The sequence below is a fragment of the Antennarius striatus genome, chromosome 18 (genome assembly GCF_040054535.1).
Source record: "Antennarius striatus isolate MH-2024 chromosome 18, ASM4005453v1, whole genome shotgun sequence".
NCBI lineage: Eukaryota > Metazoa > Chordata > Actinopteri > Lophiiformes > Antennariidae > Antennarius > Antennarius striatus.
Window position 1 is genome coordinate 20361842 of NC_090793.1, and position 27396 is coordinate 20389237.

The following is a 27396-nucleotide window of genomic DNA, read 5'->3' on the forward strand; positions in this document are numbered from 1 at the left end:
AGAAACATTTCTGAACTAGCAGGAGATGCAGGATATATATTATTGATTTGAAAACGGACTAAACCAAATTTGGTTACACTTTTTACAGCAATAGAATGAAAAACATTAAATTGTGTAAAAAATAAACTATAAGGACATTAAAATGCACCCAAACTGTGGTGTTCTCCAAACTCAAACTGCTTGCGGTTACTTCCTGTGAATGGCAGCAAACCGTCTCAGTGTGTAGTATTGGGTCTCTTTGTGTCCTGCCTCATTGACTGAGTCAACATCGTTGTGTATTGGGCTCTCAGCGCCACACAGGAGCTCCCGAGGCGACAGACGGCGCCTCATAAAGGCATAATGTCCTGAAAACGCGTTTGTGCTGCTTTGAGACGAACCAGCCGCCGCCGTTTGCTCACAGCTTCCTGTTGTCATCTCCTCGTCTCTTCCTGTTTGTCCTCTGAGATGTTCCCGTAAATTGAATCAGGAGGGAACATCGTGTCCACGTCCAGTGGAGCTCGAGTGTCGCTGCTGGAGCTCCCCACGACTCGCCCAGCGCTAATTCTAACTGATGGATTCATTTATAGTGTGTGTGTGTGTGTGTGTGTGTGTGTGTGTGTGTGTGTGTGATCCATCTCCAGCATGGATCGACTAATGCAGGCAGCGTTTCACTTTATTCGTTCAGGCTTTAAGAGCCAAACGTTTGGATTCTAAAGCCTGGATTTATTAATCCGACTGCTGACGCTGTCATCAGATTGATGTTGTTCGTGTTATTTTCTCCTCTTTAACATGTTTTTTTGCTCACACTGACATAAAAACTACGTTGAGGGTCCTGAATAGTTTGCTATTCATTCCTTCTTCATTCACACTGAGATGTACCCAAACACACCTGGATATGGTCCTGGTCCAGTGGGGTTCTCTACCCAGAAGACCTCCTGACCCCCGGCCTGAATCTGGTCGCCTGACTCCTTCATGTAACTCTGCTCATATTTAATGACCACACTACCACACAGCCAAACCGTTTCATAAGTCCAAATATCTGATAAAGTGAATCAGAGTTGGGACCGGACTGACCCCGTCCCATTCAGGGACAAAGGACGCCGTTGTGAGACGATCATCGTCCACGGAGCTGTGATGTTTCTCCTGCTGGTGGGTCAGGGGTCGCCGGACGGCCCGGAGGCGACGCCTGCAATCAGACTCAACAGCTGCTCTTTCACCTGCAGATTTTATTATTTTACAAGACTCAAGGTTGTTTTCCGATACATTTAGAAATGTATTTCAAGATAATTATTTAAGGAGAGAAGTAATTTAATTTTGTGACCAGTACTATGATTATTATTTATCACATTAAAGTCATAATTTGAATAGAGAGCTGTTATGTGTACAAGCAGGGAGTGTTTTGTCAATTTAAGGTTTAATAACATTCATAAATACAATTAAATATGTCAGACTCTGGGCTTTTCCAACGGAAAGGAGACAGTGTGAGGAAAGCACTCTGTAATTACATCTTTGTGGTTTTAATACCTTTACAAGTTAAATGAGAATATCTTGGAAATTGGTCTCTTTTAAAATAGATTTTTATAAGGATTTCATTAAATGTGACATTTTCACTAGTTGCCACAAAAATGCAGAATTTTTCCACTAAATAAATTTATAGCGATGTGCTCTCAATAGATCCCCATGAAGCAAATATGAAAATGTCAGCAGCCTTTGAATTAGTAAATTACTTTTTTATTCTGTTATCATTTTCCTGAGGCTTAGTTGTTGTTTGTTTCACAACACAGTGGCTCCATTCAGTCCCTGTTTAAGTCTGTCCTCAGTTTACCCCCAAAGATTGAGTCTCCAGATCCTTTTACTTTTGCCAATCGGAGCCAATCATTGGTTCCGACAGAGGAAGCTTGTTCAATCGGCCAGTCGTCCATGACGGCGGTGCAAAGCATGCAGCATCACGACTACACGCCACAGCTCAGCTGCTCCTTTAGCCGCTCAGGGAGCGACGACCTCATGAGTCCAGCTTGGGAGGTCAGAGGTCAGGTGTTAGGAGTCTGTGTGTGAGTGTGTGTGTGGGTGTGTGTAGTCAGCGGCGATCAGGAGGAAAAGTGGTTCACAAAAATCTGATTTCAAAAAAGAGTATTTCCCCTGTGGGGGACAATACAGGTCATTAAAAATGCTTTTTTTTTTTAAATTCCACCCTCATTGAACAAACTCTAACCCTAAACCTAACCCTAAACCTAACCCAAACCTAACCCTAAACCTAACCCAAACCTAACCCTAACCTCAATCCTAACCCCAACCGTGACCCAAAATTTAACCCTAATCCTGAATCTAAACCTAAACCTAACCCCCAAACCTAAACCTGACCCTAACCCAACTCCTAACCCCAGCCCTAACCCTAACCGGGGGGGAGAACCGTCTCAGATCTCCTATATAATATATATTTCATATATTATCTCTATATGCTGATGACTGGACTTTATACCTTGATTCCCGTGGATCAATAACTTTTTGCTAACAGTTAAACCAGTGGAATCGAAGTGTTCCAGTTATCGCCTTCAAACTTTGCCAGGACCGTCAGCTCATTGATAAACCCCCCCAGGCACCGAACAAGGAAACTGGTTTGATATTTAAAGATGAGGGACAGGTTGGGGGCAGGACAACGACGCCGGAGCGACAGTCGAAGAAGCAAACATCAGTCGAGGTTCTAAAAGAAGCAACGCTCACAATGGTGGAAGCTGAGACCAACAGACAGAGATGGAGAAGGGGAACGCTGCCAGGGTCTGAGGACAGGGGGGGGTGGGCCAGCAAGAGAGAGTACATCCTGGTGGTCGCAGGAAACGTCATCGGACTGGGCAACGTGTGGAGGTTCCCTTACCTGTGCTACAAAAACGGTGGAGGTAAATATCAGAACGAAGCTGGATGTGACTGGGGGGGTGAGTGGGAGGACGTCCCTCCGCCCACCCGGGGGCCTCCTGACGACGCTGTCCTCCTGCAGGGGCCTTCCTGGTGCCGTATGGCCTGCTGGCCGTGTTCTGTGGGGTTCCTCTGTTCCTGCTGGAGATCTCCGTCGGCCAGTACACCCAGCAAGGATTCATCACCTGCTGGAAGCAGCTGTGTCCGCTGGCGAAGGGTGAGGCCATCCCAGTCGGACCAAAACGGACAAGCAGGAGGGACAAGGCCCCGGATTTAGAGGGGTTTCATCAGATGTGGTTTCTGTCTCTGTGAAAGGCATCGGCTTCGGACAGCTGACCGTGGTGTTCCTCAACAGCACCTACATTATGATCGAAGCCTGGGCTCTGTTCTACTTGGTGTTCTCCTTCAGGTCCCAGCTGCCGTGGGCCAGCTGTGACAACACCTGGAACACAGGTGAGACACCTCCACCAGAATACATATTCACAGTACGTGTTCTTAGGCACTGCCTTTAGCCCTCGGTTAACGTCTGACATTATAACACTAATAATTTAAACGGGCTCTGAAATCCTCCCTTTGAATTGTCACTCAGTTCATTTATTACAGGATGTTTATTAAAATCCCTTCTTCAGCCTCGAGTCATCGACAGACTGCTTTAAATGTGAATCAGCTGAGGCTGGCCCCGCCCCTTTCAAAACTGGGTGTGGCTTCAACTTGCTAGAGTCAAAGCCAATTCTGAAAATGGACAAAGCCCATTTCTAAAGTTAAAGCATTTCCTGTTTGCATAACATGATGATTTGAGATTAATGATAGATTTTCCTCATAATGAAGACAATTATCATAAAATACACAACCGGCTGATTAAAGTTGATGAAACAATGACTTGAATTTATGATTAAATATTCATTATCTGTAATAAAAAACAAAATGTCTGAAGGCCATCTGACCTTTGCTCTCCCGCCCAGCTGAACAACCAGGAATGCTTCTGCTTCTATTGGTTCTCTGTAGAACCTTCAGCTCACTTCTCCTCACTGACCTCTGTTTGCTCCTCCAACCAGCCGACTGCTTTGACCTCCACATGTTCAATTCCTCCAACGTGACGTCCAATCAGACCCAACACTCTTCTGCAGCGATGGAGTTCTGGGAGTGAGTCCAGCTGATTTAATAATGATGTAGACAGACGTTCACAGACGTTCTCCACCATCGGGTACGCTTCATCCTCTCCAGCTCCACCCGTTCACGTCTCCTGTCCTCAGGCGGAGGATGCTGGGAATGTCTGGAGGCATCGACGATCTGGGCGGCGTAAGATGGGAGCTGGTCTTGTGTCTTCTGGTCAGCTGGGTGATCTGCTACTTCAGCATCTGGAAAGGAGTCAAATCCTCTGGAAAGGTCCTACAGAAATGTTTTGGATGTTCTTCTCTCTGTGATGGAGTTCATTATCACTTATATGGACTGTCTTTTCTCTCAGGTTGCTTATTTCACAGCCACGTTCCCCTACGTGATGCTCCTGATCCTGCTGGTCAGAGGCTTGACACTACCTGGAGCTTCTGAAGGGATCTACTACTACCTGTACCCAGATCTGAACCACCTGGCCAACGTGGAGGTGGACTGTTGATTCAAACAGTTACATTTCTTTGCTGTAAATTAATTCCTGTGGATAAATAAAGTGTCTTTGTCACTACATATAAAGGGTTGGGTCTTGACTCACATCCTCAGTCTTCAGAAGCGTTTTCAAATTAATGCCCGAAATGGAATTTAGTTTTAAAGTCATCCTCCTTCTTTGGTTTATACAACTCCTTTAAATGAATTCCAGGTCTGGATTGAAGCTGGAACCCAGATCCTTTTCTCCTACAGCCTGACGGGAGGGATTCTGATAGTCTTGGGTAGTTACACCGACTACAACAACAACAGTTACAAGTAAACACAGCAGATGTTAGATCTTTGACCATGTCTGAAGTCATTCTTATATAATTAAATTGATTTTACTACCTGAGGATGAGCTTTAATCGTTGGTGGCCTCCAGGGATTGCTTCTGGCTGTGTCTGCTGAACAGTGGGACCAGCTTCCTGTCTGGATTCGTGGTCTTCTCCGTGCTGGGATTCATGGCTCGACATTATGGAGTGACTGTAGAGACTGTGGCGCTGTCCGGTACCGCACACACCCGTCCAAAGATGAACATGTTGCTGTAACAGACGTAGTTTAACAGCCGGTCCCTCCACAGGTCCAGGTCTGGCCTTCATCGCCTACCCTCAGGCCACAGCTTTGATGCCTTTACCACAATTCTGGACCGTCTGCTTCTTCCTGATGCTGATTCTACTGACTGTTGACACTCATGTAAAGACTCCTGTCTCATTTCCCACGGAGCAGTAGATGTGTAGAACCCAAAACCTTTCCTTTGTCTCCCAGTTCATAGCAATGGAGAGCATTTTCACCACAGTGGCCGACTTGTTCCCCAAGTTGTTTCGCGCAGCGGTGAAGCACGAGGTCTTCGTCCTCATCAGCTGCATCGCCATCTTCCTCCTGCATCTCGTGTTGGTGACCCAGGTGAAAGAAACGTCCTCATGAAACACACTTAAACATGTCTGTTAAATGTTTTCTCAGTGACTCGTTTTAATCAAATCTCCTCGTCTTTCTACACCAGGGAGGAATCTACATCTTCCAACTCGTTGAATTCTACGGTTCTACCAGAGTCTCTCAGAATTTCCTGGCTATTAGCGAGTGCCTGACTATGGGCTGGATTTTTGGTGAGTGGGATTAGTTACAGTGTGAAGACATTCGAGCCAATCCCCCAGGGTTCTTCGCCCATTTGAACACTGTCATCCTCTGGTAGACCTAAAGAGTCCCTATAGATACAACCTTCTCCAAGACACCAGCCACAACATCCAACCTACCAATGGTGTCAGAGCCCACAGAACAGTTAATATCCTTTGTGGGACTCTTACCCCTCTCCAGTGTTTTTTTTAACTTCCTGCCCTGCAGATGCCCTTCGGTCAGGACCAGTCATCAGACCCTCTCCCGGTCCAACATCCAGTCACATTTCTCTTGGAGCCACAAATGACTTTTTGTTTAATTCACTGGCAAGACAAATGTAAAATATCACTGTGCCAACTCTGTTACAGCTTGATGTGCTCATGGTTTGTGAACTTTCATCAGGGGTTGACCGTTTGTCCGACATCGTAGAGGACATGACGGGGCACAGACCGCCCATTTTCTTCAGACTGTGCTGGAAGTTCATCATTCCTGTGTTGTCGGTGGTGAGTCACAGGTTCTTCATGGGTATCTGGGATTTGACATTTCCACTAGTGCTTTTTTCACTTCTCAGAGTGTCTGTGTGGGTTCTCTCCAGGTTCTCCGGCTTCCTCCAACCTCCAATCACATGAAACCTAGTTAGATTGTTCACTATGAAATTATACGTGAGTGTGAGAATAAATGTTGTCAGTCTTTCTGTGTGATCCTGCGATGAACTGGCGACTCCTCCAGGGTGCACCCTGCCTCTCGCCCAGAGTCACCTGGGATGGGCTCCAACAACTCAAGAGATGATCTTAATCGTCTCATCTTCTGAACCAGCTGACCTTAACCTTCAGCATCACTGAAGGGAATCCATGACCCACAAATCTTTGTTCCTCTTTGATTTAAGAAAAGATTTTCTGTGTTCCATCTGCAGAACATCACAATAATCTCACAAATATGCAGTTTTATTTTTTTGTTACTCATTTACTATTATGTAAATCCCTCCTTGGGCATCATTGTTCATCCACCGTGGACCTACATGCCCTGAAACCATGGAACATCTCCACCCACAGCAAACAGATCACAAACACAAACACTTTGCTTCTTACAACATACTAAAAACATACGTGCTGATTCTTTGCATGTAGCTCTACCTGTCTGGGACTGTTCTCCAGTATTATAAGGACTTGTTCTGACAAAAATAACTTCCTCCACAGGTTTCCTTGATCCTGTACCTGGTGGATTATAAGTACCTGACGCTCAACGACTACGTCTACCCTGACTGGGCGTACGCGCTGGGATGGACCATAATGCTCTTCATCATCCTCATGGTGCCGCTCTGGGCCGCTGGACAGATGTGTTGGACGCCAGGAACCCTCCGACAGGTTAGGGTCAATCAATCAATCCATCCATCCACCAACCAACCACCCATCACTGAGCTTCTGCTCTAGAGGTCCAATCTCACGAGTCGCTCAAGACCCGGCGTGATGTCATATCCTGACCGGCCATCTTGTTCCACTCGTCCTAAACGTGACTTCCTGTTTGTTCCAGCGTTGGTCCATCCTCTGTCGTCCTGCTGAAGGTCCGTCCCCCAGGAACAGCAAGAAGGGACAGGAGACTGTGGAGCTAACGGCGTCAGCAGTGACATCATAGTGTGACCGCTGAGGTCAGACCCTCCAGACTCCCCCAGCAGAACTAAACTGGAGTCATAATAAACGTTGGTTTGAATCCCCGCTGACGTCTGAGCTTCAGTGTTTCCCTTTCAGCACCAGGAGGAAACACGAGGAGGAACCGAACGAGACGTGGAATAAAAGCATCAGAAAACGAGACGTGAGCTCCTCAGGGTTCGACCTGCTCAGAGAATCAGCTTCAGAGCAGCTGGACTGGAGCATGAGATCAGCCGTCACATCAAGTTAAAGCAGCAAAGATCCGTTTTTACACTCAGATCTGAAGTCACGCTCTCAGACGTGGTCGGGTTTCAGTCGGTTCCTCGTGTTTCCTTTGGCCCGTCTCCTCAGAGGATCTGGGCTCCAGCCCAGGTCATGTGTTGGGTTTCCATGTTCTCCGTGTTCTCCGGGGGGGATTGTGCAACATGTTTCTGCACAGTGGTGATGATGATGATGAGGAGGAGAAAGCCTTCATCTCCCTGCAGCTGTTACAGAACCTGAACGCTGATGGATTCCCACCGTTTGAACGTGAGCTGGGTTCTCCGTCTGTCGGCCCCCAGATGAACCCCCGACCTGTCCGGGGTGAACCCCGTCAGCTGGGAAAGGCTCCAACCCCGCCTATTTCTGTTGGGCTGGGTCTCAACATCCGAACCATTTGTCTGCCACGTGGAGGACTTTATTTTTATCAGGCTGAAGGGAAAATATTCAGCTTTCAAGGCCCAGAAGAGACGGAATGAGAGGAGATAAATCTGAGGAACGCTCTGGAAGCATTTAAATATTACTGATGCTTCAGCCTGCAGATAAGACATATCGAGATAAATATAGAAAATTATAAGATTATTTGTGGAAGGGATCATTTCTTTACTTTTTATGTAAAAAAAACAACATTTTTATAGAGACTAGAAAAAGCATTATTTCATGAACAAAAGAATAAATCTTCCAGTGGAGTCGATTCCAGAGAGAACAAGGATTTCAAATAAAATCATGAGGTGAAGGTTAGTCCTGCTTTTTATTTTCATCATGTGAAGTTTGAAGCCATCAAAAACCTTCTTGAGGCCTCGGAGGGAACTTCTGTCTTTTCAGGAACCAAGTTTACACAATTCCTTCACGGAACATTGCATGTCTTGACACTTTAACTCTCCAGAAACACTTCCTGGCCTTTTGGAGCAGGGCGTGGTCTTCCTCAGGCAATCAGAGGTGAAGGGGTTCGAACGCATGTCATCTGGTTGGAGCTGGGAAGCCGGTGGAGCAACACCTGGCAGCACTGACATCCACATGTTGCGCGGTTCTGGATGTTACGCACACTCTGTAGCGCCAGAACCGGGGGTGTTTTTGGACACACACCTCTCAGATTCAAGAAGGGACGCGTTGCGAAATGCGTGAAACTGAGATTTGAGCGCCGATCAAGAGGCGGCCACTTTTTACGCGCAGGAGAAACAGATTATTGGTGCGTGTTGGAGTCTGACGCACCCAAAACCCTGTTTGTTGTTGAGTGAGCTGCAGGATTCTGTCTCCTCCTCCCTGATGGAAGTGACAGACGTGAGGAGGTGAAGTTACCAATCGCTGCTCCGCCGGGAACGCGTTCCGTTCGCACGTGTTCTCCGGTTCGTCCAAATACTTTCTTCTTGGACTTTGATCCAATCGATCTGCAGCACGTGTGATCACATTGTGTCCCTGCGTGTCCGTGGCATTGTTCGGTGTCGTGTGTGACGTCAGCACCGTGATCCCAACAGTTCCGTCAGGTGCGTGCGCATCCGTCTCCCTCCTGTTCTCCGTGCGTAATGAAGGATGGACGCGTTTAGAGCGCCGTTAATGACACAAACCTTACCGGCGCGCTCATCCCGTTAATTCTGAGGCCTGCGTGGGTATTGGTTCCACTTCTGCGTGATCAGATCCATTCACTGATCGGGACGCACAGAGAACTCCTCCACCGGGACGCCGGTCCCCGTTCCCGTGCGCTCCCGCTGTGAACTCCTGACGAACGGGGAATAAACCGGAGGGCCGTAACGATCCTAACAGGTGAACCAGCAGGTGGTTCGGTTCCGGTCCAGGTGGGGGACACCTGGGTTCTGACGGTCTATTTTTAACCTGTCAGATAAGAGGCGACAGAAAGGTGTGATCACACTCAGGCTGACCTGTGCGCCACATTCAATCAGATAAAAACCTGTTCAACAGAGACAGACACGACGGGCCCGGACCGTCTCACCGGGGACCGGATCCGGTGTACTGATCCGGTGCTGGGGCGCCACCCCGACCCCCAAAGGCTCCAGATACAGAATCCACACGCTAGGAGGTGAAACACGGGGTGTAAGGGGAAGAACCAACGCCAAGTTTTACCAACACAAGATAAACGTTCGTCAAGCAGATAATAAATGTAGATTAAAAGTGAATTAATAGCGTTTAATTTTGCTGAATGTCATTCTATCATGTATTCATAAGTTCTCCAAAACCATTCAAGTAACTGAAGAAGCATTAACGTTATTATAATGAAGCACAACTCATATTTAAATGATTAGTAGATGAAAGGAGCTGAATTATCAGAGTTTGAACTTGAGCATAAATCTGAGTGTCTGTCTGGGGGTGTGGGGGGGTGTGATGATTTAAATCATGAGGGCCTAGGAGCAGCCAGGCTGAACAGCCTCCAATCAAACACCTCCCACCCCTTACAGACAATATTAGAGGGCAGAAAATATGCATAATCCAGTTAGTGTTGTTAAATCTTCAATTTTAACTTGTTGTAAGACTGTTAGCTAATCTGGGGGGGGGGGGGTCAGTGCCTGAGGCCTTCCTGTGTGGCATTTATGTGTTCCAACTGTCGGCCCTTGGATTTTCTATCTGATAATTCTAATTCAATGTCTAGTGTTGCTGGGGGGGGGGGGGGGGCTCATCACCATTATTATTCCTGCTCCACGCTTTATTCACTGAAATGAAGTTGTAGCTGCTGCTGAGGAAAGCTGTGCTAACACACTGTCAGCGCTTTCAATGCACAGAACTGTGGAATAGGATTTGTGCAATTAGCTTACATTCATTTAAGAAGGGTCTTAAAGCTGGGGGGGTTAAGTTGTGCAGATCGGATGTCTAATCTGAGTACAGGCTGTCGGTTACTGTCGTTTATTTTAAGCTTCACACAGTCCTGTGAGTTCATATAGATTTGATTCTCCTCTGACCTGCAGAGCAGAAACACTTCCTGAGCCGTGTGAGTGTGTCCTGTCTCAGTTTCTGCAGCCCAAAGCCAGTAATTAGATTATAATCTGACAGTAACTGCTTTTATCAATATTAAATCTGATCATTCAATTTGTCGTTAGGGTGAAAGACTTGTTTTATAAACTGGTTTTCTTACTTTAATTCCAGTTTCTTGTCACTGCAGGGTATGGATTTGAGTCCAAACCTGGGTGTGTGTCGCCCCCTGGCGGCCACACGCCGTCACTGCTCACACCTCCACCTGTGGGAGGTGTTTCCTCTACCTCCTCCACCAGGATCCGACCAGCGCGCTTCTGTTTACCTGATCTCACACACACACACACACACACACACACACACACACACACACACACACACACACACACACACACACACACACACACACACACACACACACACCACTGCTCCTGTTAGGTGTTACTAATTTCGTGTATTAATTTGTTTAATTAATTTGTCGAACAAAAATTCATAAACAAATGATTAGAATTGAATAAACACTGATTAATATTGAATAAACACTGATTAATATTGAATAAACACTGATTAATATTGAATAAACACTAATTAATATTGAATAAACACTAATTAATATTGAATAAACACTAATTAATATTGAATAAACACTGATTAATATTGAATAAACACTGATTAATATTGAATAAACACGAATTAAAATTGAATAAACACTAATTAATAATGAATAAAGACTTTACTTTCTGACTGGCGGTTGTGACGCTGGACGACCAGACGGGGGCGCTCTCTGCAGCAGAAACTGTTTAAGGCCAGTGATATAAAAGATAAGACAGTGGATGGAAACATTGTGCGGATGTGCTGCTGGTGGGGGCCTCCGTGATTCCTCCACCCACGTTAGGGGGGGGGGGTAGTTGACTCCGGTGCACAGACTAGGAGGGGGTGTCGTGGAATCCTGCGGCTGACGGGGGGGGGGGGTGGACTCCGGTGACTGCACGGCTCAGGGATGGGGAGGCATGTCGGGACAGGACCGGGTGTGAGGCGTTCCAGCCTGTCTGGATCAGTTTGTTTGCCCTCAGGAGGGGCATTTCTGCGTGTTTTTGTAACACTGATCGTGTGGCAGAATAACAGCAGATGTTCACAGGGACTGAATCTAAAAATTAATTCACTGAATGAACAATTATGAGCAGCCAGCGTGACGGGGGGGGGTTCACCTCAGATGCCCCATCCGAACGGGGCAGTAAACCAGATTTAGATCCTCATGTTGCGTTTAATGACCCTTAAATTTTAATGTGGAACACATGATTCCAAATAGGAGCAAGACATTGGGTGATGTTAAGTATAATTTAAGTGTGTGTGTGTGTGTGTGTGTGTGTGTGTGTGTGTGTGTGTGTGTGTGTGTGCGTGTGTGCGTGCGTGTGCGTGTGTTAACCTGTTGATCTTGTGCTCTGTCCTGTCCTGGGGGGTGTTTCTAGTCACAGTAAAGGTTGTTTTTAATTACATTTATTTAAATTAATACAATTAAAACCAGGCAGCAGTGAAGAGTGGGATTTTATTTTATTTTGTTTTATTTGACAGCTTGAAGGACTCCAGATGAACCCTGAGGAGATTAACAGAAAACAAACGCTGACGGATTATTCTGAGGATCTAAACGTTTTATTTTATTTACAGTCTAATTTCCACTCATTTCTTATATTTTTATTCAATAACAAACATTGATTCTCCCCAGTGACTGGAGTTAATGCCCCCCCCATAAACAATAAACAAACATCTGTCCTGGGGGGCGGTCCTACACGTAGTCCTTCCCGGGTTGGCCTGCGGAGCGGGAGGGGGGGTAGCGGGGTGATTTGCCCGAGCCCCCGCCGGAGCAGTGGCAGCAGAGGAACGCCCCCCCGATGATGGTGAGACAAGCTGCCCCCCAGCCCACGTAGAGGGCGCTTCCGAACTCGTACCTGCAACAGTTCACACAGGATGGGTTACCCCCACGGTCAGGTCAGCGGGGGCTCCTGGAGGATGCTCTGGTTGCCGTGGCAACCCGGTGGCGATGCTAACCGTTTCCAGCTGTCTTTGTGGTAAAACGACTCACCTGGAGTTGGTGGGGGTGAAGGGGTTGTAGAAGTCCTTGGCTATCCTGTTGCCGTACCAGGAAGTGCCCACCAGGGCCAGCAGACCTGGAGCCCCCCCCAGAGGAGAAACATCACACCGTTTCATCAGACGGGCTGAAACATGACGAACGCTTTGACGACGAGTCGTCTGGACGTTGTGTAAAGATGTTTCTTCATGGGGGAGGAAACGGGCCAATCAGACGCCAGGTGAGGTGTTGGGACTCTCACCAGCGATGATGAAGATGACCCCCCCGGTCAGAGCCACCTTGTCCTTCTGCTCCGGGTTGTCCGCCATGCAGGTGGTGCACCTCATGCCCACCGTCTCCACCAGGATGGAGATGAAGCTCAGCAGGATGGAGGCCAGCATCAGCCCCCGGGTGCCCTGAACGATCCCTGGAGGCAGAGGGAAGTAGTCAGACACAGGTCAGAGGTCGTCCAGCTGGGGTCCAAACACTCCTTCAGATGGTTTTTAACAGGAGAAGCTGCTGTTGCTGTTTTCCTAATATAGAAATTAAAAATCCTCCAAGTGGACTCATCTACATGACCACAATAGTCCTAACCTCACACCTCCCATGACGTCTGCTCCACCAAACCACAGAAGAAGAAACCGTTTGAACCTCCAGCAGCTGGTATTTGGCCGACATGTCTCTGCTTGTGTGGAGGCGCCACAGGGAGGGAATAAAACCCTTCCCTTAACCTCCAGGAGGATTTTAAATGACCAGACACATTCACACATTTATCCTTCACCATCAACAAGCAGAACAAACAACCTTAAACATCTAATATTTAAATGTTTTTAATATTTACAATCACAAAATCCCAAATTGACTCTTGAATATGAAGCCATTCATTGTGTTTTCTTCACGTTAGCAGAATAAAACACATTCAGGACATGATGTTCTGTAGGACTCTGATCAGATGATGCTTTCTGGAGGTGGAGAACGTTACCTGGCAGCTGGAGGAGCGAGTCGTAGACTTTACACTGGACCTGACCGGTGCTCTGCGACACACAGGTCCTCCACAGGCCTTCATACATGGCCTGAGCTGTGATGATGTTGTCTCCGGCGTACGACGAAGCTTTCCATTCCACCATGACCGTGGACGCTATCGAGCCGATGAACCCCAAAAAGGCCAGCGTGAAGCCAAGGAGCTGCAAACCGGCGTTGGCCATCGGAATCTGTGAGAGCCGAAAAAGTTCCCAAAAACGATGGAAAGATTCCAAAAAAGGTGGAAAAGTCAGGCGGATGTAGTTCCTGCTGGTATTTGGGTGGAGGAGCTGATCCAAACACACTGCTGCTACCTGGACATCATCAGGAATACCTTCCAGGGGAGGGAGGGTCCAGGAATGTCAGCGGTTCAGAGGGGCAGGAGGACACCTAGTGGTGGCCTTCTGCAACTGCACTCCAAAGTTATTACAATAGTACAGTATAGATGTAGTACCATAGTAGGGTATAGTGAGTAGAGCAGGGGTGTCAAACTCATTTTCACATCAGCATCACGACTGTCCTCAAAGGGCCAGATGTAACTAATAAATGTAACTAAATGTAACTCAGTGTAATGTAACTAAATGTAACTACTCCTTAATGTAACTAATAAATGTAACTAAATGTAACTCAGTGTAATGTAACTAAATGTAACTACTCCTTAATGTACCTAATAAATGTAACTAAATGTAACTCAGTGTAATGTAACTAAATGTAACTACTCCTTAATGTAACTAATAAATGTAACTAAATGTAACTCAGTGTAATGTAACTAAATGTAACTACTCCTTAATGTAACTAATAAATGTAACTAAATGTAACTCAGTGTAATGTAACTAAATGTAACTACTCCTTAATGTAACTAATAAATGTAACTAAATGTAACTCAGTGTAATGTAACTAAATGTAACTACTCCTTAATGTAACTAATAAATGTAACTAAATGTAACTCAGTGTAATGTAACTAAATGTAACTACTCCTTAATGTAACTAATAAATGTAACTAAATGTAACTCAGTGTAATGTAACTAAATGTAACTACTCCTTAATGTAACTAATAAATGTAACTAAATGTAACTCAGTGTAATGTAACTAAATGTAACTACTCCTTAATGTAACTAATAAATGTAACTAAATGTAACTCAGTGTAATGTAACTAAATGTAACTACTCCTTAATGTAACTAATAAATGTAACTAAATGTAACTCAGTGTAATGTAACTAAATGTAACTACTCCTTAATGTAACTAATAAATGTAACTAAATGTAACTCAGTGTAATGTAACTAAATGTAACTACTCCTTAATGTTAAATAACTGAATTTCTGACTGATTCTAGTTCCAAACATTACAGTTAGACAGAAAAAACATGTTTGTTTGTTTCTCTGTTCTAACATAAATCCTTTTCATTTGTCAGGTTATTAAACCCACAGAACTCCATCAATCAAGGATCAAACTATCAATCAATAAAGAAAAATAACATCAGACACAAGTTAGGACGTTAACTTTGTTCACAATGTTTAGTCAGCTGGGCTGAACTACTGCATTGTGGGTAATGTAGTTTCTGGTCAAAGCACACTTTTGACCTATTTATTTTTAGACTCTTTGACCTTTTATGCTCTGGCGGGCCACTTAAATGATGTGGAGGGCCACATTTGGCCCCCAGGCCTTGAGTTTGACACATGTGTAGTAGACACTCATATATAAACCTGAGAACTCTTGTCACAGGTAGTCAAAAATCTGGAACTATTCATGAAATCTATGTATGGATACCTTTAACTGGTTGAGATCCCTGTCTGCTCCGTGTGGTTATCTGAGGGTCATTTAACTTATAGACGACTGAAACCACAACTAGTTTAGGAACAGTTTCTGACTTAATGAGTAAAAAGAGAATGATTGACTTGGACCAGGAACACACACACACCCACCCACACACACACACACACACACACACACACACACACACACACACACACACACACACACACACACACACACACACACACACACTCCCCTGTCTGTTTGTTTTCTGTCAGTCAATAATGACTCAGCCCTGACAGACCTCCAGAGAGAACCAGCTTCATGATTCCACTGAACCTCCAGGGATCAGCGGTAGGTTGATCTGATCGTCTGTCTCTGGACAGAATTATGGTGCTTTTAATGCAGAGCAAACAGGACTTTGGTTTCCTGTAGGTTCACATGTTTTGTGGTGTTTTCTCAGTGAACATGGACAGAGAACCCCCCCTGATCCTCCTCCTGGCGCTGCTCCTCTGCGGCCGGGGCGACCCGGACCAGACGGGGTGTCCCCACCGGTGCCACTGCTTCACCCCGGATCAGGTGCTGTGCACCGACGGGGGGATGCCCTACCTGCCCAGGAACGTCTCCAGGACGGTGAAGGAGTTCATCGTCATCTCCTCGGACCTGCAGTACCTCTTCCCCCACACCTTAATGGAGAACCCCCACCTCACCAAGCTCATCTTCATCAACAACGCCCTGCGCAGCGTCCACGCCCAGGCCTTCCACCACCTGGCCGAGCTGCAGGAGCTGGAGATCAGCGGGAACCCCTGGCTGGACGGTCTACATGCGGGGACGTTCTCCAGTCAGGGGAACCTGACCACACTTCTCCTGAACTTCAACCGCATCACCACGGTCCATCCTGGCACCTTCGACTCGCTCAGACGGCTGGAGACGCTGCAGATGAAGGGGAACGCCGTCTCACAGCTGACTGCTCCTCTGTTCCTCCACCTCCACAGCCTGAGGGTTCTGGACCTGTCCCAGAATAAGATCCAGGGGGTGGGAAGGGAAACCTTCTCTGGGTTGGAAAGACTGGAGATCCTGAGAATCAGCTACAACCTCATCAGCAACCTGACGTCTGACGCGTTCCTGGAGGTTCCTCAGCTGGAGGAGCTTCACCTGGAAGGGAATCAGATTCTGGAGCTGGCTGACAACATCTTCTCCGTGCTGACCGACCTGAAGGTCCTGAACCTCAGGGGGAACCTTCTCACCACCTTCAGCGATAAACCCTTTGGAGGCCAGACCTCCAGTCTGCAGGAGCTGAATCTGAAAGGCAACAGACTGACCAGCCTGTCTTCTCTGACGACCTTCACGTCGCTCTCCAGCCTCATCCTGGCCTCCAACCACATGTCAACCCTTCCTGAGGATGTCTTTAGAAACAACACCTCATTGGAACATCTGGACCTGTCGGAGAACCAGCTCATCTCTCTGCCTCCAACCATCTTCAGCGGCCTGTGTGGCATCAAGTCCATCTACCTGAACCAGAACAACCTGAGCCGACTGGACGCCAAGCTGTTTGAGGACCAGGAGTTCATCCAGCAGCTGCACCTGTCCGACAACCACCTGGAGACGCTCCCCCCGGGTCTGATGGACCCGTTTGTCAGCCAGCACACGGTCCGGCTGCACGGGAACCCCTGGAGGTGTGACTGCCACCTGGGGTACCTGCACGACTGGGTGCTGAGGAACGGCGCCGGCGTGGAGAAGCTGGACAGGATGCTCTGCCAGAGCCCCGCCTTCCTGAGCAGGAAGCCGGTGGCGTCCGTCGGTAAAGAGCAGCTGGTGTGTTGGGGGTCTGGAGACCAGATGCTGGATCTCCAGCGCTGCAGCCAGGAGGTTCACAACGACACGGTGATCATCAGGTGTAAGGTGGACAGGTGCGCCCCGCTGACGCTGAAGGTGCAGCTCCTGCAGGACGACGGCGCCGTGAAGGAGAACACCTTCAAACACCAGCCTGAGGATCCCGTCTGCAGAAACCAGACGGGGGTGGACGCTAACCGCTAATCAGACTTTGTCCCTGTGCAAACACGTCCGCCTGCATCAGCAGTCACATCAATGACGGGTCAATAATGTCGGCAATCGGCTGATAACCGTTAACACGCCCACTGAACAGATCACAGTCCCCTCTTTTATCACGTATGTAATCAATCAATGAACTGTGTGTGACGTGAGTCACCTGGAACCACAGCAGCTGTTCAATCAATCAATAAATCATCAGAACGATGGCTGTACAAGATTGATATTGATGAGACCGTTTTATTTTTTTCTGCTCAATGAAAAACTGTCCATCAAATATCACGTTTGTCGCTTCAAGGAATTTAAAAAAAATGTTTAGGCTGAAATGATACCAAAGCTAACATCCAGAGGAGTGTCTCAGGTAAACGCCCGTCTTCAGAGTTCACAACAGATATGTAATCAGGCTGACTAACAATGTGTGCTAGAGTGGATTGATAGTTTCCCTACAGAGATCAGTACAGTTAATCAAAATAAAAACTAAAACTATATTAAGACTGAATTAAAATGAAGTTCAAATGTGAGAAGGTTTTTAAAAGATGGATCCAGGACTTCATTCTGGTTCCTGTTTCCCTTCTCCTGCTTTTATGGTCGTCCATCATGGGGTTAAACAGAACTGACGATATTTCACTTGTTAGTAATCCTAACCAGGTTGGATTTAACCTCACCAACACATGAGGCCACCAGTTAACTCCTCCATAAGACTTTACACATTAACCCTTTGCTTCATCTGCTCTACTCTGGGATTATTCTGCTTGTTGTTGTTGTCTTTCCGTTAACACAGGATGGAGGTGACCCTCCCCATCATGTAGGGGTCCCTGGCCCCCCCTCTGATCAGTCTGTTGCTCCTGAACACTGGGAGCGATGAAAAAGAGCGAGTGGGGGGGGGGGGACGCCTTGACACAACGAGGCACACAGATGGCTACACCTTGAATGCAGCCCTCTACCCGGGGTTAATAAGGGTCAGAGGTCACGGGGTCGATTGGCCGCTCTGTCCGAGCTGAATGACATCACAATTCACAGCAGAGTGAGCCGAGGCCGTCGGACGTCCACCGTGTGGAGGGCCTTCAGGAGTAATCCTCACTTGACCGAAACCACGGGACAAACGGGCTCTTCAAGATTTTAGATAATGAGCAGCAGCTCTATGGGTGCTGCTCAACGTTAAATTCATTTAGTGAAGGGGGGGGGGCAAAGCAAACAAGCTTGTTGACAAAATGGTGAAATTTGTTTGAATTATTTTCTTTTTAATTGAAGCCCGATCGTATTGAAGACCAGATCACCTGCAGAGGGGTTTCTTACTTTATTATTCCCCATTGGAATAAAGAACAGAACCTGAGCGGATTCAGACATGACTTTAGTTTTTTTAAACTTTCTACAACACAAAGCAAGTCGAGTAGAGAATATTTAGCATTTAATATTAATATTATTGATATATTTATTAATATTCAGCCAATGAACACAAAGAATCATTGAAATCCAACCCAGATATTTATGTACAGAATCGATGTAGGAAACAGGAGGAGGGACGCTAACGTCTAACTAATACTTATTATTTATTATTTATTATTTATTCATTGATTTGTCTTATTATTAGGACGATGCTGACAGTACGATGCTGCAGCTCGTCTTAGAATTCAGACTGAAGATGGTGATGATGGTGATGATGATGATGGTGATGATGATGATGGTGATGGTGATGATGATGATGATGATGATGGTGATGATGGTGGTGATGATGATGATGATGGTGATGATGGTGGTGATGATGAAGATGATGATAGTGATGGTGATGATGATGATGGTGGTGATGATGATGATGATGATAATGATGATGATGATAATGATGATGGTGATGATGATGATGATGATGATGATGATGATGATGATGATGATGATGATGATGATGATGATGATGATGATGGTGATGATGATGATGACGATGATGGTGATGATGACGATGATGGTGATGATGACGATGATGGTGATGATGATGATGATGGTGATGATGACGATGATGATGGTGATGGTGATGATGATAGTGATGATGACGATGATGGTGATGATGATGATGATGATGGTGATGATGATGATGATGATGGTGATGATGATGATGATGATGATGATGGTGATGGTGATGGTGATGGTGATGATGATGATGATGATTATGATGATGATGATGATGATGATGATGATGGTGATGATGATGATGATGATGATGGTGATGGTGATGATGATGATGATGATGATGATGATGGTGATGATGATGATGATGATGATGATGATGATGATGATGGTGATGGTGATGATGATGATGGTCATGTCGTGTTGTGATCAGTGTGTGTGTGTGTGTGTGTGTGTGTGTGTGTGTGTGTGTGTGTGTGTGTGTGTGTGTGTGTGTGTGTGTGTGTGTGTGTGTGTGTGTGTGTGTTCTAATGATGGTGTGTGTTAGCTGGGGGGTAATAGAGTTCTCTTTAATACCCCACCACTCACTCTGCGCGCCGGACAAACCAACACCTGCAGGGTGGAGACGACGGCCTTTGGATCCATCAAAAGCACCTCTTGACCCCCCCACAGTGGGATCCCACCTCTCTTAGTGGGCAGTTAGCTCCACACAGCAGTGCCTGATGGGAGACGAGAGAATGGGAGGGGTGGGGACATTAGATGTCCAAAGCGGCACAAAGCGCTGGGGGGGGGGGTCACAAAGAGTTAAGCTGGGCTGGTGAGGGGGGGGGGGCGGCGCCTTTGGACAAAGAGTAGAGGTCAAATGAGACCAGGCGCCTGGGGCGAGAACTCAAGAGGAGGGTTGATCTGTAGCGTAGCGTTAGCACGGGAGGGGGTCGGGCATCACCACGTTTAGGTGGATGACATCAGAAACAGGAAGTGCATCATCGCCTCGTGAACGGTAACCGATACCGGCGCTACTGTAACCGATACCGGCGCTACGGTAACCGACACCAGCGCTACGGTAACCGACACCAGCGCTACGGTAACCGACACCGGCGCTACGGTAACCGACACCAGCGCTACGGTAACCGATACCGGCGCTACGGTAACCAACACCAGCGCTATGGTAACCGACACCGGCACTACGGTAACTGACATCAGCATCGTTGTGTGGCTCACCATTAGGTCCTGTGCCTCAGGCGGGGAGAGGGTGACCCCCCCCCACCCTGACACTGTGACCCCAACACCTCCAGAACACAAACAGGACGTTCTACACCCTCAAAATATGAACAAGCCGGGTTGATATTTACCCCCCAGTGCGCCCAAACACCCTCTGGGGGCTGAATTACAACCAGCTGACCTGGTGGGGGTGTTAAGTGGACGACGTTACCAGAACGGTGGCCTTTAGTACACTCTGTCCCTCCCCAATGGAGAAGAACAACAGGCGATAAGCTCCTTATCTCACTTTACAATCATGGAGGACCAATCAGACGACACAATCATGGAGGACCAATCAGACGACACAATCATGGAGGACCAATCAGACGACACAATCATGGAGGACCAATCAGACGACACAATCATGGAGGACCAATCAGACGACACAATCATGGAGGACCAATCAGACGACACAATCATGGAGGACCAATCAGACGACACAATCATGGAGGACCAATCAGACGACACAATCATGGAGGACCAATCAGACGACACAGACTCTTCTCCTCCAGCTGTTTGGTGGGGGCGTGAGGAGGAACTACATGTTCAGCAGTGCACAACTTCCCATACTGGGTGATCATGATCAGGTTTTCAGAGACCTGTCCAGATTAGAATCCAGATTAGAATCCAGATTAGAATCCAGATTAGAATCCAGATCTAAGCTGAGAGACTTCATCAGATCTCCACGTCTGAATGTTTTTCTTTCGATCGACCCTTTTTCCCATTAATCACAAAAGCTGCCTTCCTGTCACTAAAGCTCGGTGACGTGCTGCTGCAGCATCACCTGTTGCTGTACGAAGGACCTGATCCAATAGGAGCGTCTGCACTGATGTCACCATGACAGCAGAGACACACAGGCTCATCATCCTGATGAGGCACAGGTGTGGAGATGAGGCACAGGTGTGGAGATGAGGCACAGGTGTGGAGATGAGACTCATTCATCTCATGTTGTTCTGCTGTCCTGGGGTGTGGTAGGGGGTGGAGCCAAACTTTTCGCTGGAGTCTTGTCTCCACACCTGTGCCTCATCTCCACACCTGTGCCTCATCTCCACACCTGTGCCTCATCTCCACACCTGTGCCTCATCAGGATGATTAACCTGAGGCCTTTCTTCCAGACTGACGTCTCGTTTGTTGGACTTTTCTGGTGTTTGCTGGACGTTGGACTAAACTGACCGACAGCCTCTCCTGGGGGGTCCTGACCCCGTCTGCAACCAGGTGTGTGTTCAGAAAATGTCACAGAATCACAACCACTGGAAGTCACTACAAAACAAATCTGTCTTTATATTGTGTGACCCCCCCTCTCATAAAGACACTGGTATAGACAGGTGTGAACGAACTGGATGTCTGTTTGACTTGAACTTAATTCACCCCCCCCCCCCCCACACACACACACACACAGGCTGCAGCAGGTTGTTGGTTCTCACCCCTCCACACTAAGCTGAGCTGTTTGTCTGTGGGGGGGGCCATGGCGTCTCTGGTTAAAGTGATCCTTGTGTTTTCCTCGGGGACAAACTGAACCCCCACAGGAAACCAGAGCTGCCGTTTCCACGCGGACCCTGAACACAACGTCTCCTTTGAAGGCTTGTTGACTTGTGATGGAGCTGCTGGCTCTAAAAGCCATAAATCCACCCCCCCCCCCAGTGTTGAGGTGTCACTCGGGGGCTGGACCCCCCCCCCCGGAAGCGATGCTTCCACCAACATGTTCCTGAGTTTCTGCAAAAACAAGCAGCTAAATCAAAACAGGGTGAATCGGAGTGACGGGGGCTCCCTCCCCATGGATGTGGAGACCATAAGCATTCATTAGCCTTGATGTGAACCCCCCCCCATCATAAGAACAATGCCACACCTATTCACCCCCAGAGGCCGAGGCAGCGGCGGCTTCCGGTGGGTGTCAGAGAGACGGCCAACCCTCGAGGGGGGGCCATCAATCAGACATGTTTACTGCATTTAAAGGGAAAACATGGGATTCAATGGGGGGGGGGGGTCGTCATTAAACAGATTCATTGATCGGTTCGGGTCGGTTCGACCCGTCAGCACTTCAGCTCCTCTTATCTGGAGAGACCGGTCCGTCCTGGGGGGGCACTCCAGAGGGGGACCCTTGAGATGGGGCGACAATAAGCCTTCTTCAGCGCGGGGAGTGTGACAGCACCCCCCCACCCCACCCACCATTAAAGCTCTTCCTGGATAAACAAGGGGAGGGTCCTTTATGAAGATGGAGAGGGTCACAAAGAGAGGAGCCACGGAGCCTCTCGGGGGCCCCGCTTTGTTTTTGTGTTTGGGGGGGTCTTCTCAAAGGACGCCCCATAGGTGGGGGAGCACTATTTGTGTCTTTAAGTCCTCCTTACTGCCAGTCTTCTCTCGCCGGGGCAAAACAGACGTGTAGACGCAGTTTAGTCCACAAAGAGAAGGTTCTGGAGTCAGGGGGGGGGCCACGGACACACACTTCCTGTTTGAGACACGATTAAACACTCTTTTTAATATTTCACGCTAAATAGTGTTTGAGTTGTTATTTATTGAACAACTCAAATACATCATCATCACTGTTTATTCATGGTTATCGTCCATTAAATTTAATTAATTTAAATGAAATGAAATTAATTTTAATTTAATTTAATTTAATTTAATTTAAATTAAATTAAATTAAATTAAATTCCATGAATAATTTAATCAGGAGCATCCCAGCAGTGGTGGATTGTGTGTGTGTGTGTGTGTGTGTGTGTGTGTGTGTGCCTCTGGAGGAGCCACCGTTGGCTCCTGTCAAAGGGGGCCCCTGTCCTCTGGTGATGGCCCCCCAGGTCTGCTGACAGGCCGCCAGACTCCAGGCTCCGTGCTGCTGGAATGAGGGGCACCTGTGACCCCCCCGGTCACGCTCCGTGTCAGCACCACGCTCCGGGACACACGCTGGGGCCACCGGGCCCCGTGGACGGCCCCTGACTGGATGGGCCCCCGCTGGTCTACTGCACAGAATCCCCTCAAAGTCACATGTAGGCTCCAGTTTGAGTCACTAGGCCTCATCTGATGTATGCTGGGGGGGGGGCATACATTCAGGATGTATGTGTAGGGGCGGGGGGTTCGAGTAAAGGGATGCTACCCGGCTTTCCACTTGTCTGTACGGCCCATCGTCATGGCAACCTGATGGGGTTTTAAGGAAGAAGAAAAACAAGTACTGCAAAAGTGGTAAACAAGATAAAAGGTTTTATTTATACAGGGCTTCATAAGGCTTCACAAGGCTTCACAAGGCTTCACAAGGCTTCATAAGGCTTCATAAGGCTTCACAAGGCTTCATAAGGCTTCACAAGGCTTCATAACGCATCAAGTGCGACATATCAAAACACTTTTTAAAAAAATCACAGTGAGCAACACGAGTCCCTATCGTCCGTGTCGAGAACATCAGGCGTGTGAACACATTTACAAAATGTACAGGAATCAATCAATCAATCAATCAATCAATCAATCAATCAGTTTTCACTTCTAAAGCTTTCATCACACCAACAGACATTCTGACGCGCTTTAACAGGCGAAACCCCCCAGAACGACCTGCCTGATGCTCACACCCCCCCTCAGCATCCTGAACCCACTCAGTCCACCTGCATCACCAGTTAAGCTCCGCCCACTGATGCTCCACTCACACCTCACCTCTGGGGGGAGGGGTCACGTTACTCGTCCTACTCTTCAGGGTTGCTGGGTTCCTCCTGACTACTGAATAAACTATGGATTCTCTCTTGGGGGGCCGCCTGTGGGTCCAGACCAGGCCCCAACACCTCCTACCAGGGCCTCCACACCGAGTCTGAGGTGACTGGGGGGCCGCCGGGCGTCACGTGATGCCCGTTGGGCGCCGCCAGCGGCAGCAGAGCTGCACTAGGAACCAGAACGGCGAACTGTCCATCGGCCGTCGGCACCACCTGGAAGCCGCCGTACAGCTTCACGCCGTCCGGCTGGGGGTGCACCCCCACGCCGCTTTTACACGCCATCTGAGGGGGAGGGGCTGGGATGGGCGTGGCATTCTGAGGAAGTCCCATCGGAGGCGTGAAGAAGTTGGCGGCGTTGATGTGGGTCACGCAGGCCGCCAGGTGACCCAGGAGGCGGGTCCTCATGTCGGCGTTCACGCCTTCGCACGTGGACAGGAAGCGGGTGACCTCGCCGATGCACTCGCTGAAGCCGGCTCGGTATTTACCCAGAATGCACGGGTCGGCGTTCACCGCGGCTGAAGGGGAGATCAGAAACAAATCAGACCGATCGATCGATAGACTCAACTTTTATTCTGAAGGGCCAGGGGCCCCAGATGGAGCGGCATCAGAGGCCCCTGATGGAGCGGCACCAGGGGCCCCTGATGGAGCGGCACCAGGGGCCCCTGATGGAGCGGCACCAGGGGCCCCGGATGGAGCGACATCAGGGGCCCCGGATGGAGCGACATCAGGGGCCCCTGATGGAGCGACACCAGGGGCCCCTGATGGAGCGGCACCAGGGGCCCCTGATGGAGCGGCACCAGGGGCCAGTGCTCACATACCCGTCATCTGCAGGCGCTGCAGGCCCCTCAGGTGCTTCACCGTCATCTCCAGGATGTCGGCCTTCTCCAGCTTGGAGTGTCTGGAGCTCTGGGGACACATGGGGGGGTTAGAGCTCACGTTCTCCGGGGGGGCCCTGAATCGGTCCCGGTCTGAACCCCTTACGTCTTTCTTCAGCGCGTCCGTGATCAGGGTCTTCAGCTGGCCCAGACTCTCGTTGATGCGCGCGCGCCTCCGCTTCTCCATGATTGGCTTAGAGGACTGGAGGGGGGGGGTGAGAAGGGCTGACCTGTAATAAAGTAACGGAGTAACGGAACCGGGGCTCCGGGGCTCCGGTAGCCTTACCTTCCTGCTCTCCGGTAGGACGCGGGGTTTCTCCGGTGAGGTCGCCGCCGCAGCGGGGGACGTCCGGTCCGAACTACCGGCGGGCATCTTCGGTCCGGGAGCTGTACCGTCACGCAGGTCCCGCCTCCTCTCCTCGGTCCCGGCTCGGAGCTCCTCGCCGCCTCCTGTCCTGGGTTCCACTCCGCTCCCGGTGCCAGCGACTCCGGTTTTATCCACCGATCCCGCACGCGAGCGGCTCGTGTGCGCGTGTCCAATGAGCGCGCGGGACACGGGGCGGAGGGCGGCGGGCTCGTGCGGCGGGACGCTGTGATTGGCTGCTGTCAGAGACCGTCGTGCCCACTGACGTGACTTCACGGACTACCAGGAGTCCAGGAATCGGTACCGGAGGGAGGACATCGATCCACGCGCTTCCAACGGCTGATGGTGACGTCATACATTCAAACAATACACTAATTATTGAATTAATGTTCAATTATTAAATATTAATCATAAATTAACACATTACTCGTTCAAACATTCACCAGATCCAGCGCACCGGTTTGAACCTGAGTGATTAGAAACACCTGTGGCGTGTTTTTACCTGGAGACACCTGTAGGACCTCCTCTCCTCAGGACTCCAGTCTCTCCCGTTTCTACTTTTAGGAATTCATTTTCAGGGATTTCCTTCTTTGTCCTTCTTTACTACAAAAAGTAGAAACTAATTTTTCATTCATCAGTCATTTTTATATCATAAACACAATCCCACCAAATTAATGGAGTCTTGAAGCTTTTGCCTCCAGAAATCAGTGTTTATTTTATTTACATGCAGATATTTTTTATAAATAAACCTAAATTAACTTCCTAACGCAAAGGAATGATTAATGCTGTTTCGTCTTAATGTCTTATTGTGCTTCTATCAGAGTAAAATGACCATAAACTATCCAACGAGGGGCCGTTGGTGAAGTGAACTTTAAGTATAGCTTTAATGATTCATTTAATGTTCTTTACATCTGCGTTAATGGTGCCGTCTATGTCCTGGGTTTTTGCCCCTGATTCTGATTCTCATGACTTCTGTTGTATTTTTAGGCTCTGGTGAATTCAGAGTTAACTCAGGTGAGTCTGATTCTATGGAGTGACAATAATCTGAATAATCCCTCATCCGTTGGTTTAATCTGAAGTCTCCCCTGCAGGAGATGATGCGTTCACTGACATCTGTTGGCTCCACAGCTATCAGGAGATGCCTCTCTCCTCCCTGATGGACTGCAGATGCTCTTTGTGAAGCTCCTTAATCCTCAGAGGTGAAATGACCCCAAAAGTCAGGTCACTCTTCTGTGTGTGAGTGAGTTATCAAGAAGAGGAGGAGGAAGAAGAAGAAGAAGGATCAATGACTCAGGTCAGTGACGCTTCAGCTTTTATAGCTGATTAAAACACTGAAATCAATACCAGTATTAATGATCAGGTGGATATTCAACATACAATAGGTCAGATTTTTCAAACTGAAGGTCAGAGCAGGATGAAGTGATGAAGAGTGATGAAGAGTGAGGGAGAGTGATGAAGAGTGATGAAGAGTGAGGCGCTGGTCTTTGGCCTCATAGAGTAGAATGGTGTGTTTTCCACAAACACCTTCAGTTCTCCTCCTGACGGCCCCCCAGGGATGGTTTAAAGTCTAACTGGTTGTTTTAGTGGTTCGGGGTTCACCAGTAAATCACACCCCATCACCGGGGCGCACACAGCCCCCCATTGTGAGGCGCTGCCGCAGCAGCATGGGGGTTACCCCCGGCTCTGATGCTATCAGTGTGGGAACGGGGAGGGAGGCTCTGGGGGGGGGTCTGAGGGTCCCACATGTCACTGATAGGAACAGCTGAAGGCAGTGGGGACAGACTGGAGGTGCAAGAGTGGAAAGAGAAATTCATGAATTTTCTTTAAAACAAAGGAAAGAAAAGATTAAAAATTAAAAATGACAAAATAAAGGACCAAAATATAGTTTTAGAAGCACAGGAATCTGCCTGAGCTGGAGTTAAACACTAAATAAATGTCCTGCATACACATCTGACAAGTTTG

At 48.1% G+C, this 27396-nt stretch overlaps 4 protein-coding genes across 8 annotated transcripts; 2 read left to right on the top strand and 2 right to left on the bottom strand.

Moving 5' to 3' along the window:
- The first annotated feature begins 644 nt into the window (after positions 1–644).
- On the top strand, positions 645–7289 carry LOC137612631 (sodium- and chloride-dependent GABA transporter 3-like). Its single transcript, XM_068341251.1, has 14 exons — positions 645–2873; positions 2972–3106; positions 3205–3342; positions 3945–4032; positions 4143–4275; positions 4355–4489; positions 4700–4803; positions 4910–5034; positions 5108–5220; positions 5293–5430; positions 5528–5630; positions 6040–6140; positions 6834–7001; positions 7168–7289. Exons 1-14 carry the CDS (start codon positions 2702–2704, stop codon positions 7267–7269), a joined length of 1755 nt encoding a protein of 584 aa, XP_068197352.1. The 5' UTR covers positions 645–2701; the 3' UTR covers positions 7270–7289.
- Positions 7290–12004: 4715 nt separating this feature from the next.
- Positions 12005–14350, bottom strand: cldn1 (claudin 1). The gene is made up of 4 exons (XM_068340819.1): positions 13508–14350; positions 12788–12952; positions 12541–12625; positions 12005–12406 (listed from the first exon to the last, which is right to left on the bottom strand). Exons 1-4 carry the CDS (start codon positions 13728–13730, stop codon positions 12244–12246), a joined length of 636 nt encoding a protein of 211 aa, XP_068196920.1. The 5' UTR covers positions 13731–14350; the 3' UTR covers positions 12005–12243.
- A 1161-nt stretch (positions 14351–15511) lies between these two features.
- Positions 15512–17800, top strand: zgc:153913 (carboxypeptidase N subunit 2). The gene is made up of 2 exons (XM_068341223.1): positions 15512–15652; positions 15762–17800. The coding sequence occupies exon 2, from the start codon at positions 15767–15769 to the stop codon at positions 17333–17335; it is 1569 nt and encodes a 522-aa protein (XP_068197324.1). The 5' UTR covers positions 15512–15652; positions 15762–15766; the 3' UTR covers positions 17336–17800.
- A 5881-nt stretch (positions 17801–23681) lies between these two features.
- Positions 23682–25522, bottom strand: LOC137612320 (transcription factor HES-1-B-like). Of its 5 annotated transcripts, XM_068340793.1 has the most exons (4): positions 25357–25522; positions 25177–25272; positions 25014–25101; positions 23682–24710 (listed from the first exon to the last, which is right to left on the bottom strand). In XM_068340793.1, exons 1-4 carry the CDS (start codon positions 25441–25443, stop codon positions 24271–24273), a joined length of 711 nt encoding a protein of 236 aa, XP_068196894.1. In that variant the 5' UTR covers positions 25444–25522; the 3' UTR covers positions 23682–24270. The 5 variants fall into 5 exon arrangements, with proteins under 5 accessions (XP_068196894.1, XP_068196895.1, XP_068196893.1 ...); XM_068340794.1 differs by lacking the exon at positions 25177–25272; XM_068340792.1 differs by having other exon boundaries at positions 25014–25272.
- Between the last annotated feature and the right edge of the window lie 1874 nt (positions 25523–27396).